Source organism: Emydura macquarii, unplaced genomic scaffold, assembly GCF_026122565.2.
Source record: "Emydura macquarii macquarii isolate MOO-44397 ecotype Brisbane River unplaced genomic scaffold, CSIRO-AGI_Emac_v2 contig_2768, whole genome shotgun sequence".
Taxonomy (NCBI): Eukaryota; Metazoa; Chordata; order Testudines; family Chelidae; genus Emydura; species Emydura macquarii.
The window spans coordinates 45,385,236-45,401,677 of record NW_027132905.1 but is presented as its reverse complement, the minus strand read 5'-3'; the positions used below and the strand labels follow the sequence as shown (position 1 = coordinate 45,401,677).

At 37.3% G+C, this 16,442-nt stretch overlaps 1 protein-coding gene across 6 annotated transcripts in view; it reads left to right on the top strand.

Moving 5' to 3' along the window:
- CLSTN1 (calsyntenin 1) overlaps positions 1-16,442 on the top strand; it is a 55,511-nt gene that overhangs the window by 30,530 nt on the left and 8,539 nt on the right. For 4 of the 6 annotated variants that reach the window (XM_067567355.1, XM_067567356.1, XM_067567360.1 and 1 more), the window contains 10 exons: positions 717-912; positions 3,251-3,459; positions 4,599-4,748; positions 4,853-5,038; positions 6,743-6,991; positions 8,949-9,070; positions 10,386-10,548; positions 12,759-12,809; positions 14,226-14,383; positions 15,445-15,593. In XM_067567355.1, the coding sequence (XP_067423456.1) occupies positions 717-912; positions 3,251-3,459; positions 4,599-4,748; positions 4,853-5,038; positions 6,743-6,991; positions 8,949-9,070; positions 10,386-10,548; positions 12,759-12,809; positions 14,226-14,383; positions 15,445-15,593 (1,633 nt within the window). The remainder of the gene's footprint in view (positions 1-716; positions 913-3,250; positions 3,460-4,598; positions 4,749-4,852; positions 5,039-6,742; positions 6,992-8,948; positions 9,071-10,385; positions 10,549-12,758; positions 12,810-14,225; positions 14,384-15,444; positions 15,594-16,442) is intronic. The other 2 variants (XM_067567358.1, XM_067567357.1) reach the window with 1 other exon arrangement.

Here is a 16,442-nt window from a genome sequence, read left to right as displayed (position 1 = left end):
GTGAGTTATACTATAGGTTTCTTTTTCAGGTCTGTAAGAAAGAAAAGTCTGACTAGAAAGGAATATCTAGTAAATCCTTCTACATGAAATAACTGTCAAGATTAACATAATTGGTATTGTATTAGTAGACAGCGTTGAAATGGATGCCTGAAAAGTTGGTATTTCTACCTTTCTCATTCAGTAGTTTATTTTGATTCCCTAATTTTAGCCAGGTACATTGCACAGGAAGACTTTGTCCATTTGATCTGTTGACAGAATTTCTGTAATTACGGTGCTGAATCTATTTCTGAAGCTTCTTCACCTCTCAACTTGTAAATGTGCATTTTAACCTTCTGCTCTGGTCAAAGTAAACAAGCTGCCCAGCTATTCCCAGTAGCGTGGCATAGAAGATATTACCAGTGGCCTTGGCTGTATGCTCTCATAAGATCTACTCTTACCCTAGAGCTATCTCAAGTACTCCTGTGAAATGCCTGTCTACGTTTCTCTTTTGTATTCCTGCATGAATGGATGCAAAGTAAACAAGTTGCTTGGAAGGCAAACGTATGCTTCTTTTTACTAAAGTTCCCAGAACTCACTCATTTTAAAGCACAGTGCTCTTGCTTTGTCCACAGACCCTCACAAATCCCTGGCTGCAAAATATCGAGTCATTTTATATTTGAAAATGTGTGGAGAGGTTTTTGACTGAAATTCTAACCTGTGCTGCTTTGAATCTCTAGGTGAGATTTGTGGATTTAAAATTCATGGGCAAAATGTCCCCTTTGATGCTGTGGTAGTGGATAAATCCACTGGTGAGGGAATAATACGCTCTAAAGAGAAACTTGACTGTGAACTGCAGAAGGACTACACATTCACCATCCAGGCCTATGATTGTGGAAAGGGACCAGATGGAGCTAATGCAAAAAAATCCCACAAGTAAGTAAATCTGTGGGTGGCTGAGGGGAAGTTCAGTTTAAGTAGTCTTCTGATTGATGTGGCTTATAGTCTGTATATTTGAAATGAAAGTAAATCAGGTGATTCTGAAGGGCTTAAAAATTATATTAATACAAGAAGTGGTTCAAAGCAAAAACAAGAACTGCTTTAAGTCACTACACCTAGATTCTAGGTTGTAGTGACTTATTTGTCCTTTGATATATTGACTCCACAGGAAGTTAATGTGGTGAATTAGGCAGCAGAAATACTGAGAAAAGCAGTTAAAATCCCATGAGGGCAAGGACCTTGGAGGGAAACGAAGCTAAAAGAGTAGTCCAAAGACAATCTCTCCAATAGGTGTTAGTATTGTGGAGGGGTAATGGAACACATGCTTCTGTAATTTCCAAGCAGCCTGATTAGAAAACCAAATTGCTGGTTTAAGATTCCTCTCTTTCTAGATTAAAATGACAGTAACAGAGCAATCTGCTTTTTATATAGAGGGAAAGGAAATAACCACATAGTAACATCTGCTTTAAAAGGCCACTGAAAAATAACCATACAGCACTTTGGAAGAAACATTTGTACAGCGTGTCGCAGACTCCTGGTAGTGCTAAGGAAAGAAGGGCATAAACGAGATGAGAATTGGGTCAGGAGTAGGCATCATTACTTTCCTAGCTATATGCCTTACCTAAAGAAAGGGTATTTAAGCATGGGAAGCCTTTTCGTAGAGAGAGGTGCTGTAGAAAAAGTGGTATTTTGGTAAACTAATTATTTGATGATACCACCAACTATTGAAGAAATACTCAAAAGGGAAAGATTATAAACCACTTCAGAGACTGGGCAGAATTCCAACTTCTGTACAGCCTGGTTTCATGTGACTCCCTCTGCACAGCAGCTGTTCACTTTGTAATAGAACTTGCAATCTCCATCCACTTTTTGCCATTGCTACAGGAGATGGGCCCACCACAAAATGTAAATGCCGATTTCCAGCAAAAGGCACACAGGCTAGATACAAAAGGGAAGGCATGACCAGTCAACAATTTTTGAGGCAGTCCAGTGCATCAGTAAGAAAGTAACAGCGCTGGGATACTTGATTCCTAGAACATCAATTAATGACTGTTTAATCCCCATGTCAAAAACTACACTTCCACTTTGTGGTTGGCCGGACTCCTTGAGCAATAGAGAGCTGATGACTTTCTCATGGTGTTGAAATGGGTTACTGTAATACAAAAATGAGACTGTGTACTATCCTGAATCTCCTCAACTGATGTATGGCAATGAAGCTGGTCTCTCCCTGCTGATGAAAATGCATCATGTATTAAAGAAAACTGAAATGTCTAGTGAGTGTCTCTGCATTTGTTGGGCATGTTGGCTAAAATAAGCCTCCTTTTTTTAAAAAAAAAGAGAAACTCATAGGTAAGCATTAGAAATATTTGCTTCCGCAGGAGGGATACATTGATAAAATGTTTTGCTATAGTATTTTTACATTCCTGACACTTGTTCTATCAGTCACACTTTGCTCTCTGTTGTTTTCTTCATTGACATATTTTTCCATTCTGTATTTACTTATGTATTGTGACAAGTGCAAGAGGAAAGGCATTGTGATCTCAGTCTTTCTGGGATTACTTGGCTCATGATAAAATGTTTTATGTGTGTTTTCTGTTACTTTCATATTCTCTGACCTTTCACTCCCAACTATAAGAAATGAGCTCATTTTATTTTTGCTGACTTACTTGACTCTTTGTATTGTTACTGAAATAAAACCAGCCTAATGTTCTTGATTGAGCCAATAATCTGAAGCTTGACTTCTAATTGTCATTGTATGTTTGTTTTCTAGAACACATTGTTAAATAAAACATAAAATCAAGAGTAGTATAAGCTTGATATCTGATGGTGTGATAGCAGAAAGGGATGGTACTATGTTTAAAGCACAAAATTAAGAATCAGATACCAGGATTTTATTCCCATCTTGCCACAGATTTTAATTTTTTAAGTTTTCTGTGCCTCAGTTTCCCTCTGTAAAATGCCAATAACTTACTTATTGCATGGGGTGTTGCGGACTTATTTGTGTGTAAAGAATTTTGAGGTCCTCTGATGGAAGGTGCTATAGAAGGACAAAATCTTCTGGGAGAGGAAAATGTATACCTTAGCGGAGGGGTGAACTTGAGCTAATGAGTCTCTTCCATCACTGGCTACTATTCTTTTATGAGCCTAAATTTTAGTGGATAGCTTAATGTGTAAAATGTGGTGTCATTCCTATGTCAGTTGAATGGCAGCTCTGTAACTATGGTAGCTTTATTTCAACCAGTGTTAAAAACTGACTGTTCTGTCTCATCTCCAGAGCTACAGTACATATTCAGGTGAATGATGTTAACGAGTATGCACCAGTGTTTAAAGAGAAGTCCTACAAAGCAACAGTTATTGAGGGGAAGAGGTATGACAATATCCTGAAAGTAGAAGCTGTGGATGCGGATTGTTCTCCCCAGTTCAGCCAGATATGCACCTATGAAATAATAACTCCAGATGTTCCCTTTGCTATTGACAAAGATGGTAAGAGCCAAGGAGAGGGAAAAGTTCTTCTAATTTAGTACTTTAGAACAGTGTTTCAAATTCAGTCAATGTCAAAATAAAATTAGTGATTCAGAGTATTTTATTACAAATTTACTTAAATCACTCCATTTTATAATCCTGGTTCTACAGTGTAACTGAGCAGACATCTTTTTGTGGGCATTTTGGATTCTTATTTGAACTGTATATAATAAATGGCAGGTTGTCTTTCACTGATAGTACCAGCCTATCATACTTGTCACCTCTCTAACATATCTAGCTTCCACAAGTCTACATTCAGTGCTGCATTCAGTCAGCAGTGACTTCAAGTGTGTTTGCTGCTTCTAAAATTGTATTTTGTTGGAGATTTTTCCCAACATCTTTGAACCCAGGGACCAAAGAGAGAGCAGTTTCTAAGGCATTAGCATCTTTGACAGTCTTTTTCAAACTTTGTAGTTTTTAGAAATACCTGTTTAATTATGGACTCTATTGAAGAATCTGGTGCCAAGTTGGGGACTTACAGGGTTTTAACCATGACGTAAAGAGCCTATGGTCTGCTGATGTTTTATCTTTTAAAAATAGCAGTGTAGATATACCATGTTCTAAACTAGCTGTTAAGATGTTTCTCTTTCTATAACTGTTCTTCTGTATATAAGGATTGCTTTTACAAATAAATTTTATAAAGCTTGAAAAGCATGCAATGTGTAAAACCTTATTTAAGACACTGATCAAGAGCTTGAGAGGTTACACTATGGAGTGGAGGGTGTTGGGTTCAATAAAGAATACTAATTAACTTGCTCCCTGAACTGTGTAGGCCACACAGTTACAGTTTTCACTCCTTACCTGCAGACAGGTAAATCTTTGGTTTTATTAAAAGATTTACACTAACATAATGAGCTGTAAAAAGACAGTATCTGCTGCTGTATGTATTTGTGTTAATCTTCTGGGTTTAATCTTAAATAATTGAGTTTGCTGTTTAGGGTATGAAACCCACATACATTGAGAGAAGGGTTAATTTAAAGCTTAATTACATATTACTATTCAAGCCTTAGTACCTGGAGGGAAAAAAGTATACTTAATGAAGCTATGAATCTAAAAGATGAACATATATCCCTTGTTAATTGACTCTCCACTGTTGCCAGGTTATATCAAAAACACAGAAAAGTTAAACTATGGCAAGGAGCACCAATATAAGCTTACAGTGACTGCATATGACTGTGGGAAGAAAAGAGCTGCTGAGGATGTACTGGTGAAGATTAGCATTAAGCCTACATGCAAGCCTGGCTGGCAAGGTTAGTTCAATCCCTTCCTTTCATCAGCTGCTGTTACTTTACTGCAGTTAAACACTGGTAAACACCAGAGATCTCTAATCTTATTTATTTGTATGAATATACAGGCTGGAGCAAAAGAATAGAATATGAGCCTGGGACTGGTTCTCTGGCTCTATTCCCTAATATACATTTGGAGACCTGTGATGAACCCATAACGTCAATACAAGCAACAGTTGAACTAGAGACTAACCATATTGGGAAAGGTTGTGACAGAGATACTTACTCTGAGAAATCCCTTCACAGACTCTGTGGTAAGAATGCATTGATTGGTTTGAAACTGAGTAAAAGTCTTCCTTTGAATATAATCTTTTCACTACTCAGAATAAAGAATATCAAACCAATGGGCAGATTTAATAACATGTCAGTGCAAAAGTTTCCCCAAAATCTTGTCTAGCAGACCTTATGTACTGTACATGGTGAGTCTGACTGAACTTGATGTTTTCAAATAAATGTCTCATCAGAGGAAGAAGCACCATTGTGTATTCCCCTTCTAAGCTCCCTATTCTCCTACTTTGGGCAGTAATTTCTCTCTCCAATGATAAATGCTTCAACATTGAATGGATGGGAGGGGGGAGGGTTGGTATGGTTATTGAAAACCAGCTATTTTTCAAGATGCGGGTTGAATGTGGTGACTGTCTTTTCAGAGACCCGTGATGAAGAGATGGATTATAAAGTGGAGGAAATATGGCCTGGAATGAAGGATTTCACTTAAACCAGCTAAATCTATGTTCCGTTTGCATTGGGACTAGAGGGCTCTTTTGCATTCACCTATGCTATGATTAATAGGATTAAAATTGATGAGTCCCTCCAAAGCAAAATGAAAGGATAAAAATTATGGGCCAGACTGTCAGTGATGCTCAGCACCTTCAATTCCACTTGAAGTCACCTAAGAGCTGTGGTAGCTCAGCGCCTCTGGAATTCTGGCCATATGCTTTTAATGACCAAACCCTCTTTTTAATTTTCAGCTTTGTTGATAAAATACCAGTGACATATTGATTCTAAACAAACAAAATATCCATGTTTGACAAGCAACATTAAAACAATTCCGGTCAAACTGAATTACCCAGATATCTGAGAGGCTTTAACCTTTTGGGCATTAGAAGGAAATTGCACTTCTCCTCCACAAATATTAGCTAAGCTTATTCTCTAGCTTTTGTCATCTCCTCTCTTTAGACTGTTTTCTCTATAATGGTGGAACTTCTACATGAGCAATTCTGTTTACTCAAAGGCTGAACTTGACCCATTGTGTGTAGGTTTTAGCTGGATATGTGTGTGGTGCAGTCTTCTTATCTGCTGAAACTTTAACCAATAACATCCATATTTGTGAACTGACATTAATATTGTTGCAGTTCGTGAGCTGCTGGCACTACTAACCAGTGCAGATGTCTGGGGGGCTTCACTCCGACATCAGTTACCCTGGACTTGGAATGCTGACTAAACAGCATGCTGAGGTTAGGTAGTGGATGTTTTAAATAATTAAACAGCCATTGCTGTGGCTGACTTGAACTCCAAAGCGAGTCTCATCCAGCCTCTTCAACCAGAAGAGATAAAGATCTCAAGACTGGTAGAGAGTTAAAACAGGAGAAAAGAGATGTCATCCTCATGGCTGGGAATTCAGGAAGTAAAATGCCATTAATGTGTGATGATATGACTCCTAGCGTAAAGAGGACAAGGAAGCTCTAGGTAGGCAGAGCCTAAAGAGCAAACGTTTGTTAGATTTGATGTCTACCGAGAAGTTAAATGTCTGGAACAAGAAATTCAAAGCTGTTAGGTCTCATCATGTTTAACTCCACTGTAAATTAAAATGAAAATTTCCAGGTGTGTGGCAATAATGTAGGATCCTTACAGCTAATGCTGAAAGGTTAACACTCATTTAAAAAACATTTTTTTTTGGTTTGAAGCCAATTCTTCTTAGTTTCCTTCTGTGTGTGTTTTATTAGTAAACTTTATTGTAGGTGTTTCCTCTGGCACAGCTGAGCTGCTTCCTCCTCCAAGTAGCACTGCTAACTGGACAATAGGACTTCCTACTGATAATGGCCATGACAGCGACCAAGTCTTTGAATTTAATGGCACTCAAGCTGTGAAGATTCCAGATGGCATTGTCACAGTCAATCTAAAAGAGCCCTTCATGATTTCGGTGTGGATGAGACATGGGCCTGGTACTAAGGAGAAGGAGACAATACTCTGCAATTCAGACAAGACGGGTTTGTAAATACTTCAATTATAAACTGTCTCATTTTGGTTTTGGTGTTATATTTGTAGCAACTCACTCAAGGCTCTAAAGACCTCTGCTAGATTAGATTAGATTTGCTTTGGAAGAGACACACTATACTGAAAAAGTCACTGTAATTCTGGAGTAGTGTCCACGTAGGGAGTTCTATTGGCATAGCTAGAGCAGTATAATTATACTGTTTTAGTTCTGATCACTTTCCCTATGTAGACAAGCCCTTAGAATATTTAGTTTCAGTGTAAATAAAGGGAACTTCGTTTCCTGTTTCCTTATACAGTAGAGTTTTTAGCCATTGTGCTATACCAATTAATCTGGCAGTACAATCTGTTTTGATTGTGTTATTTGAGAGAACCTCATTCTTGATACCTCCTATAATCATGAGCCTGTGTGCTGTAAGTTTACCAATATGGATTCTCACTTTTAAAATTAAAAAAAAAGGGATTGAATGTGGAAGATTTGCTTCTGGAGAAAAATAGCTCTCCTCCCTTCGTGAAGCTGCTCTTATCCTTTGAATAGTTCTGTGAATGCTTCAAATACCATCATTTTGAAAGTTGGTATTGATACAAAAGAAAATCTGATAACTCTTCTTTTGTAATTGCTGCCTAATAGAGTACAATAATTCTTGCCTTTGTTAGCTAGAGCAGCGGATTTGTTCAGTGTGTTAGAAGAAGGCATTTTGGGTAACAAACTGTCCGGTCTGTCAAAGGAAGCTAAGCCAAAAACACAAGCAAAACAAAACAGAATTGACAGAATTGAATTTGATCAAAAGTGAGCAAGAACTGTGTCAGCAATAGCTTGAAAAATATTTCTGTGATCAGATGTAAAGTACCTATCTGGTAGTAAAGATTACTCGTTGAAACTTTTTTGTGTGTGTTTTCTTTAAAGTATCAGATAGGATCGACTAAGATACACTCTTAATTAAAAAACAAAAATGTTGTAATCCTTGAAGTAAATGGAATGGAGGAAAAAATGAACTTTGTTTAGAACTGTGCTCTATTTTAGCAGGGGAAGGGGTGTACAGAGGTAGTATACAGAATATCTTCAAAACAGACTGCTTTTTCTGGACAGTTATGCCTTGGCATAATGCAGTATTGTTTGAAGCTGATAATTTCTGAAATTATGAATCCCTTTCATCTTCTTTTCAACAGTATATTGTACCATTTCTTTTTTTAAAAACTAGGTCTCTTATGAGGATGATCTGTGAGGTTTAATCATAATACATTTCTATCCATACAACATTTGTGTTGTTGGGTTGGGAAACTACACGAGTTTGGGGCTTTTCTTTTCCCTCCCTCCTTGGCTGATTTAGGCATGATATGGGTAACCTGAATTAAAATTACTTCATCCTTACACTCACTCCCTTATTTCTTCTGGTATCTCTCTTGTATTTAGTTTAGATTGTTATTCTTTAGGACATGAACCATGTGTGTTTAATATCCTCAACCATCTTTCTGACCAATGGTGCTACATATATGCTAAATAGTGTTAATTATCAGTAAACATGCTGCTGTTTAATTGGTATCAGAAGATCTTTTATTACTCACAGTTCAAATTTTCTTTGATTTCTGCTATTGGCAGTACCCCTGTGATACTTTAGTCCTAGTTCTTGGTTGGGAAGGGGAAAGACATGTCCATTAGCTATGGTGGTATCAGTATTATTGTTGGATTGTTTAGGAATGCATTCCCTATAACTGCTACCAGGGGCACTTCTTTTCCTTTGAAACTATGTCACACTTGATTTCTTTTAAATCTGTTTTCTGCTCTCATTAGTGAAGCTTATTACTGTCCTGCAGGATGGTTTTAATAGCACATTTACATATCAGTCATGTAATTTAGGGTGGTATGACTTCTTGACTATCATTTCCAGTTCTATAGTTTTAGGGCACAGGACAATGGGAAAGAGAATAACATTAATCTAAACCTTCGTGCAGATATGAACCGGCATCACTACTCTCTTTATGTACACAATTGCCGACTCGTTTTCCTCTTCCGCCAAGATCCTTCAGAGGGAAAGACTTACAAACCTGCTGAATTCCACTGGAAACTGAGCCAGGTGAGTATGAAAGGATACTTGTTAAGAAATTACAATTTAAGTGTCCATAGAAGCCTAAAACAGCATGATATTTTAAGTTTTAATAGTAAATGAAGTCTTTTTGGAAATCCAAAGTCCTCATTCCAGAGTTTGCTAAAATAAACTTAGTTGTGTTTTATAGTTCTAAAGTTTCTGGGCCATATTGTGCTATCCATATTCATGTAGAGTCGCATTTTGCTTCTTTAGTATCCCTATTAAAGTCAATGGGACTAGTTATGAAATACAGTTCAACTCAGTGTGATTAAGGGTGGTAGAAATTGGACTTAAGTGAGTCAATTAAGTGTTTAAAAGATTGGAACCAGATTTGGTGGAACTTGTCTCCATTGAACACCATAAAAAATGAATGACCATTCTACTTGCAAGTACTATGTGTTTATAGCAATTAAGTACTTGTGAGCATATGACTTTTTGTAGGTCAAAGCATGTAATAAGATAACAGATAAACTTTTCTTTAGTCCTTTTGCAGACTGGAAGAAGAATTTTCCTGGCACAATATGCATAATCGGTGTTAGATAGCCAAACTGATTCACTGGTACAATTTGTGTAATATTGGTAGCACTCATGATCAGGAAGACTGCCATTGAGGTAGTCTAACCAATAGAGCTGAGCAAAATATGTAAATCTGTGTGGCTAGTAGCTCTCGTGTAGAGGTTCCTTTAACTGCTTCCAGCTAATGTTGGGTATCTGTTTGCTGCCAGTTATTTAAGCCGTAAGATGCATCTGAATTTCTGGTGCTATAATATAACCACCCAATTAGTAACATCCTAGCATTCTTCGTGTACTGGCATCTGCTGTTGTGATTATAAAATGGCCTTATGCATATTTATAGGGAGTTGGCAGCCTTCCATAATTGCAACCAGCTTCCATTATAAAGATCTCTAATTTTGGCTTGGAAAATTTTGGCCCGGAAATTGCCACATTTATAATTTGTTTCACAGAATACTTCAGCAGAGCTGGATAAAAACTTGTCAAATAGCGTTTTAATATGGCAGTGTACTAAATGTATTCCAATGACCTCTTTGTCTATTCTGATTCAGGCTGTGCTGTTTTATAGGTTTTGTAAAAATTAAATTCATTGTACAGAAATATTTGCCTGGTAATTTTGCAATAGAAGACACTATTAATGGAGTTCAGGCAGACAAGCTTCTTTGGAAACTGCCTTGCTGTCCACAATTTTATTTACTTTTTTTAATGTTTTTTTTGGACAAAAATTGTACTTAGAAATAAAAAGTGGTGGAACTCTGTTTTGAAACATTACTTCCCAATCTCTTCCCAGGTGTGTGACAAGGAATGGCATCATTATGTCCTCAATGTTGAATTTCCAACAGTGACACTCTATGTAGATGGAGTTTCATATGATCCTTTCCCAGTGACTGAGGATTACCCACTACATCCTTCCAAGATAGAAACTCAGTTGGTAGTTGGAGCATGTTGGCAAGGTAACCATTAATTTCTCATCTTCATAAATGGTTGGTTCTCTTCAATGCAATAGAAAATTGCTTTTTATGTCTCCTACTTCTTTTTCCTCTGGCCCCGCTATCACGTATTTCTTCTTTAACTTAGTTACTTTTTCTGGAGTCTCGTTATACTCATCACGCATAGGTGGGCATGAGATACCAAACTACATGTAGAAATGCCAGGCAGGGTTCCACTTAAGAAGTGATTTCTGTAATAACTATGGGAATATAGTCAGTTTTTTTTTTGGTAATACTAACAGAAGTACCTGTTGTTCTTAAGATTACTGTGCAGAACCTTTGTTTCAAATTAGGGTAGAAAGCAGGCTTTAGAAAAACTAAGCTCTCACTTTTGGCCGAGTTTCTATTTGTGGATTTAGTTAAGTAACAGTAATGTTTTCTCATGAGGATTTAGCCACTTATGATTATAAAAAGAAAAAAATAGACAGCAGCAGTTTTATTATATGCAAACTAAGCTAAAATTGTGATTCTCTCTGCAGGCTGCTTAATGCTGATTCACAGCCTATAATACTAGTGAAGCTTATTCATCAAAAACTTGAGAAAACGGAGCAGGTGTCATCTGAACATGGAGCATTGGATGTAAATTACCACGGCACTGCATTGTGGTGCTTAATTCAGTGCATTTTTAAGTTAAAGCATTTTGCTTGCTGATCAAATTACTTAAAGTTGGAAAACTGCTGCTCTAGCTAGACAATCTTGACCTAATAGAAAAATACTGTCCTAGCGGAACAAGTATTAGATCATACATATTTTACTATAGTTCTGCAAGCTTGTATCAAACTGTTACTTCTTCGTACAGTACACAGGACATTCAGAGAGCCTGCAATACTATCACTCTTGGGTTTTATGGTGTCTCTCCTTTCTCTGAGATTTGAGGTTTTGGAAAGTTAAAATGACAGTCCAGTGGTCAAAATAAGCATTACATATTGTGCGGGGTGCATTACCTTGCTAATTTGCAAAATTCATTAACTTACAATCAGTCTCCAAATCATTAATGTGAATTAGCAAGGTTCCAGTGCACTTCATTTATTGTTATAGATGGCTTTCAGATTATCCCTTTTGTTTCGCTGTAGTGGAGCAGCAAGTGCAGCAGTAACTAGCTTGCAGGGTGTTGGGGGAAACCAGAAATGCCAGCTAAATGTCTGGAATGTTTCAATGCTTCACTATAGGCTCTTGTATCCTAACATAAGCCCAATCATTTTACCTGTAAATATTTCTGTTCCATTTATCTCCACATGGAGGTTCCCTATAGTGATGTGCATTAGCACCACTATATAATCCTTTCATTCTTACCTGCTTCCAGTATGTCTGTTGCCAGGAACGGACTTGAAACGGGGACACTAAAACTGGAAGCCAAGGACTTGCGGATCTGTCTGTCAGGGAATTCTATTAAAAACCTTATTTTAAGAGGATTATAACTCAGCCAAAGAAGAATTTATGCCAAGAGTGAAACTAGTGCTTAAGGTCTTGACCTGTGAGCAAAATTGTTTGCTTTACCAAACTTTAAATAAATTGGGCTGCTCTAGATTATATATATGAAAAAGACTTTAAAACTTTTCCCTCCTTAAAGTTATGCTTTCTAAATCCTCTTTAACATTTTTATTTTTCCACTCTTTTAAAGAACTGCCATTTCAAAAATTGTCCAATTAGTATATACAGTATTATTTTATTGGTCCGTAATGACTTGTTTTGATCTGTCCGTAATAGTTTTTTTCTTTGGGAGGTCTGTTAACATAGACTTTAATCTCCCCTTCATATCTGTGACAATAGGAATAGGAAGTATGCTAGCTGCTGGGTTTGGCAGCGGTTTATATAGGAGAATCTAACTATGTGTCCAAGGCTAAAACTGATTAAATGTACATTATCACTGCTTCCATTTTAAATTCATATTGTGCCTGGGCTGTTCAAGGATTCCCATCATAAATACACCAAGCAATGCTTCCCCCCCTGAATTCCAGCTAATACATTTGCAGTTAGCATTTTGGAGTGTTCATAACAGTTGTGAAGAGCTGATTGGGCTGTAAGCAGAATATGCTTGATGAAAGGACTGGTGTATGGAAATGTGTTGCTATGTCCTTTATTTTTTGTGTGCGACATAACAAAAGTTTCTTACAAGTCCCTCACTATTTGGTCCCTTCCCCATTGTCCATGTTCTTTGTCTTGCTTTTCTACAGAATATACAGGAAATGAAAATGACAATGAAACTGTGCCTGAGACATCTGCAGGTTGCTGGAATATTTCCCCTACTGGTTTTATTATTTCATTTTTAAGCCAAGACATTGCTTCATCTCACACATAGCATGAAATGCAAGCATTGCGTTTTGGCCATTGATGCCCCCACATAATCTGCTTTTAGGCTTGTTTCTTCATTGTACTATTTATTTCCAGTGCTTCACCTCCTGATTTTATTTTTATTGCATATAAGAGCACATCCACGTACAAACTTGAAACCATTGTGATTGCAGTGAAGTGGTGTAATATGAGCTGTTAATGCAAAGCATTAGCTACACTTTTTTCATCCAGTTTTGTTCAAATATCATTGCATAGAATCTTATATTTAACCCAAAGGACAATGCGTCTTGATGTCACCTAGAATTCCTAGAGGGCACTCACTTGATCAGAAGTCTGTAAAAATGCCAGTTGGAGCCAGCAGGAATAAATAGCAGCTTCTCTTCCCATATACGCTAGTTTGGCTGACATTGCAGTGTTTTATTTTTCTACATAGTTTCAGTGGTTCTCTGGGTTTCATGTCTTGGTTTGAGACATTTAATTTACTACATATTTTTAAGAGAATATATTTAGGTACTAATTGTTTCTGTAAGATCTAGAACTGCCTTAAATGACCTAGAGGTGCATACATGAGAAGATTTCTGATGGATTACTTTTAACCTGGCAAGCAAAAGCATAACGAGATCCAAGGGCTAGAAGTTGGAGCTAGACAAATTCAGGCTGGAAATAAGGTGCAACATTTTTTAAATGAGGGTAACTATTGGAATCAGTTACTGAGGGCTGTAGTGAATTTTTCTATCACTTGGAATCTTTAAGTCAAGATTGGATGTGTTTCTGAAACTGCACTGTAGCTCAATCAGTGATGAACTTGAAATAAGAATTACTAGGTGAAATTCTGTGCTCTGTATCAGGCAGAAAGGCAGACCAGATGATCCTAACCATCCCTTCTGGTTTAAAACGTATGCAATACTTCAGGCACTTGGTTTGGCACGAATTGTATTTTGTTGCACTTTCTCCTATCATAGGCTTCTCCTAATTTTCTAGTGTTAATGACATAGGAGATGTCATTTCAGCACTAGGGTTAAAGTCTCATCAAAGAGTTCATAAGCTCTAGCTTTGTTTTTTTTTTTTTTTTTTTTAAAGTACACCACCTCGCTGTATAGTCAAAAATAACATTTGTGATGGAAATGCTAGCCTCAGCTTCACAGTTCAGGATGGCCATACATGTCTCTTTTGAAGGCCATATGCATGATGAACTGTTTAATTCTTTCATTGTGCTTGAACATGATCGCAAGTTTAACGTCCAGAATGACTATAAACTAACCTGCATGTGAATACTTAGTTGTAAAATAAAGCACATTTGGTGATAAAAAGACAAGTCTATAAAGATTTCCCCTCCTCTCTTTATAAAGGTGGCGAACTCCACATGGCTCAGTTTTTCCTAGGCAATTTGGCTGGATTAATGATCCGCTCTGGAAAACTGGAGAACAAGAAGGTGATAGACTGCCTCTATACCTGCAAGGAAGGATTAGATCTGCAAATTGCTGATGGCATTGGCAAAGGCATGAAGGTAAATTTGCAAATGGATGAAGTGAAATGCATCTGTTGTGATTCGCTAAGGTTCTGTCTATACTAAAATGCAACAACTGTACAGCTGCAGCTCTACAGTATAACACAGCTGTGGCTCTGCAGCACTGCTGCTGTAGTATAAACACTACAGCAACAGAAGGATTCTTCTGTTGGTGTAGTAAAACCACTTCTCCAAGAGGCGATAGCCAGGTTGATGGAAGAATTCTTCTATTGTCCTAGCACTGTCTATGTTGGGCTTAGGTTGGTTTAACTACATCACACAGAGATGTGAATTTTTCATACCCCTGAGTGATGCATCTAGGTCATCCTAACTTTCTAATGTAGACCAGCCCTAATAAAACAAGTGCTTGACGTAGTAGAGGTTTGCCAATATAGCTATACTGTAGATGCAGCTTATAAAGGCAAGAGTATTTTTCTCAGTATATGTTATACCAGTTCCTCAAACGAAATAAGCTAAACCAACTAAATCACTTTTGTGTCAGTACAACTGCCTTTTCACTAAGACTCTTGGTGGTATAGAAATGCAGTTTAAAAAAAAATCACACCCCTAATGATGATATTATACCAGCAAAAATTTCTAATGTGGGCTTGGCCTTTAGTGGACTTTGAGAATGCAAATGGATGCATAAGTGTTTTACATGTATGGATCCTAACAAAACCTTTTAACAGAATAAGTCTCGCTTACAAGTAGGTATTTTATTTCAATAGCAAGGCCTGTGAGAACAAAGCTAAATTTTCCTCACTTGTAAGCTATATCTCTTTCAGATGACTAGAGTGTCAACATTGTGCCAAATTCCTGGGATTTTTCTTGGATAATGAAATACTATAAATGTTTGACTAAAACTTTTAGGCTAATTGGAGAAGTTAAACTGAATTGTAAAGCCAGCGAATAATGACCCTTTCTTCTTTGAATACAAATGCTAATTATCTCAGTTCTTTACAGTTTAAGCAGTGCTGAGCTTTTTGGTTTGATTATTCTAGCACATTGGTACTTGGATCTCTTTTTTCATTTTTTTTTCCTGCTCTTTGGAATGGCTTCAGGTCAATGTGAACCCCAGCCAGTCAACATTGACTTTAGAAGGAGATGATATCGACAGGTTTGACAAAGCCATGCAGCACATTTCCTACCTGAATTCCCGCCAGTTCCCAACACGTGGAATCCGGAGGCTCAAAATCACCAGCAATGTCAAGTATGTCCTCACAGAAAAATGCATCTATACATAATGATACTGGGAGTTTGGGGAAATACACTTGAATAAGATTCTTTAGTGCAGTGCCACTGAAATGATCACTAAATCAGATCTTTGCTTTTGAAGGCCCTGATCCCGAGCCTTGAGTACTGAGGTGAAAGGGAATCTTCCTAGTGATTTGAGTAGGCTTTGACTCAGCCCTTAGAACAGTGATCAATACTAAATTTATTCCATTACATAAAAAACCTGATCTGTTTCTTGGGACTGTTGATTAGATATCAGTGGGTATTATTACATTCTGGGGGGTCTGATCCAGAGATTAATAGATATTGTTCTAGGTGTAAAGTCAAATATTTGATGCTGATTATGGCCAAAATGTTCTAAATTAAATGCCGAAACCTATATGTAGGCATCTAAACAGGTGGTCTGACTTTTTTTTTTTTTTTTTTTTTAAAGAGGTGTTAAGCACCCACAATTTCCTCTTAAATCAATATGAAGTTTCTGGAATAGTGTTTTGGGACAGAATCTTTTTGCTGTGAACATCAGCCTTACGTGTCTTGAGCCAATGCATGTTTGCTAGCGTTGCTGTCAGAACATCTCCAGACTGGTTCCAGATGATTTTGAAGACAATGATCAGAGAGGGGTACAAAAAGTTGGAGAATGGTAACTTTTAAAAAAAAGGGGCTATCTTGGATGTATTCAGTCATTCTCCAGGACATCTCATGGTAACAAGAATGCATGATAACTCTTAGAGTACTCTAGTGATCTACAGGCCATTACTTCAGCGAGTGGCTGCCTATAAGCATCTGTATGAGATGGTTGGTGAAAAGGAACTGCTATGCTGTTTGG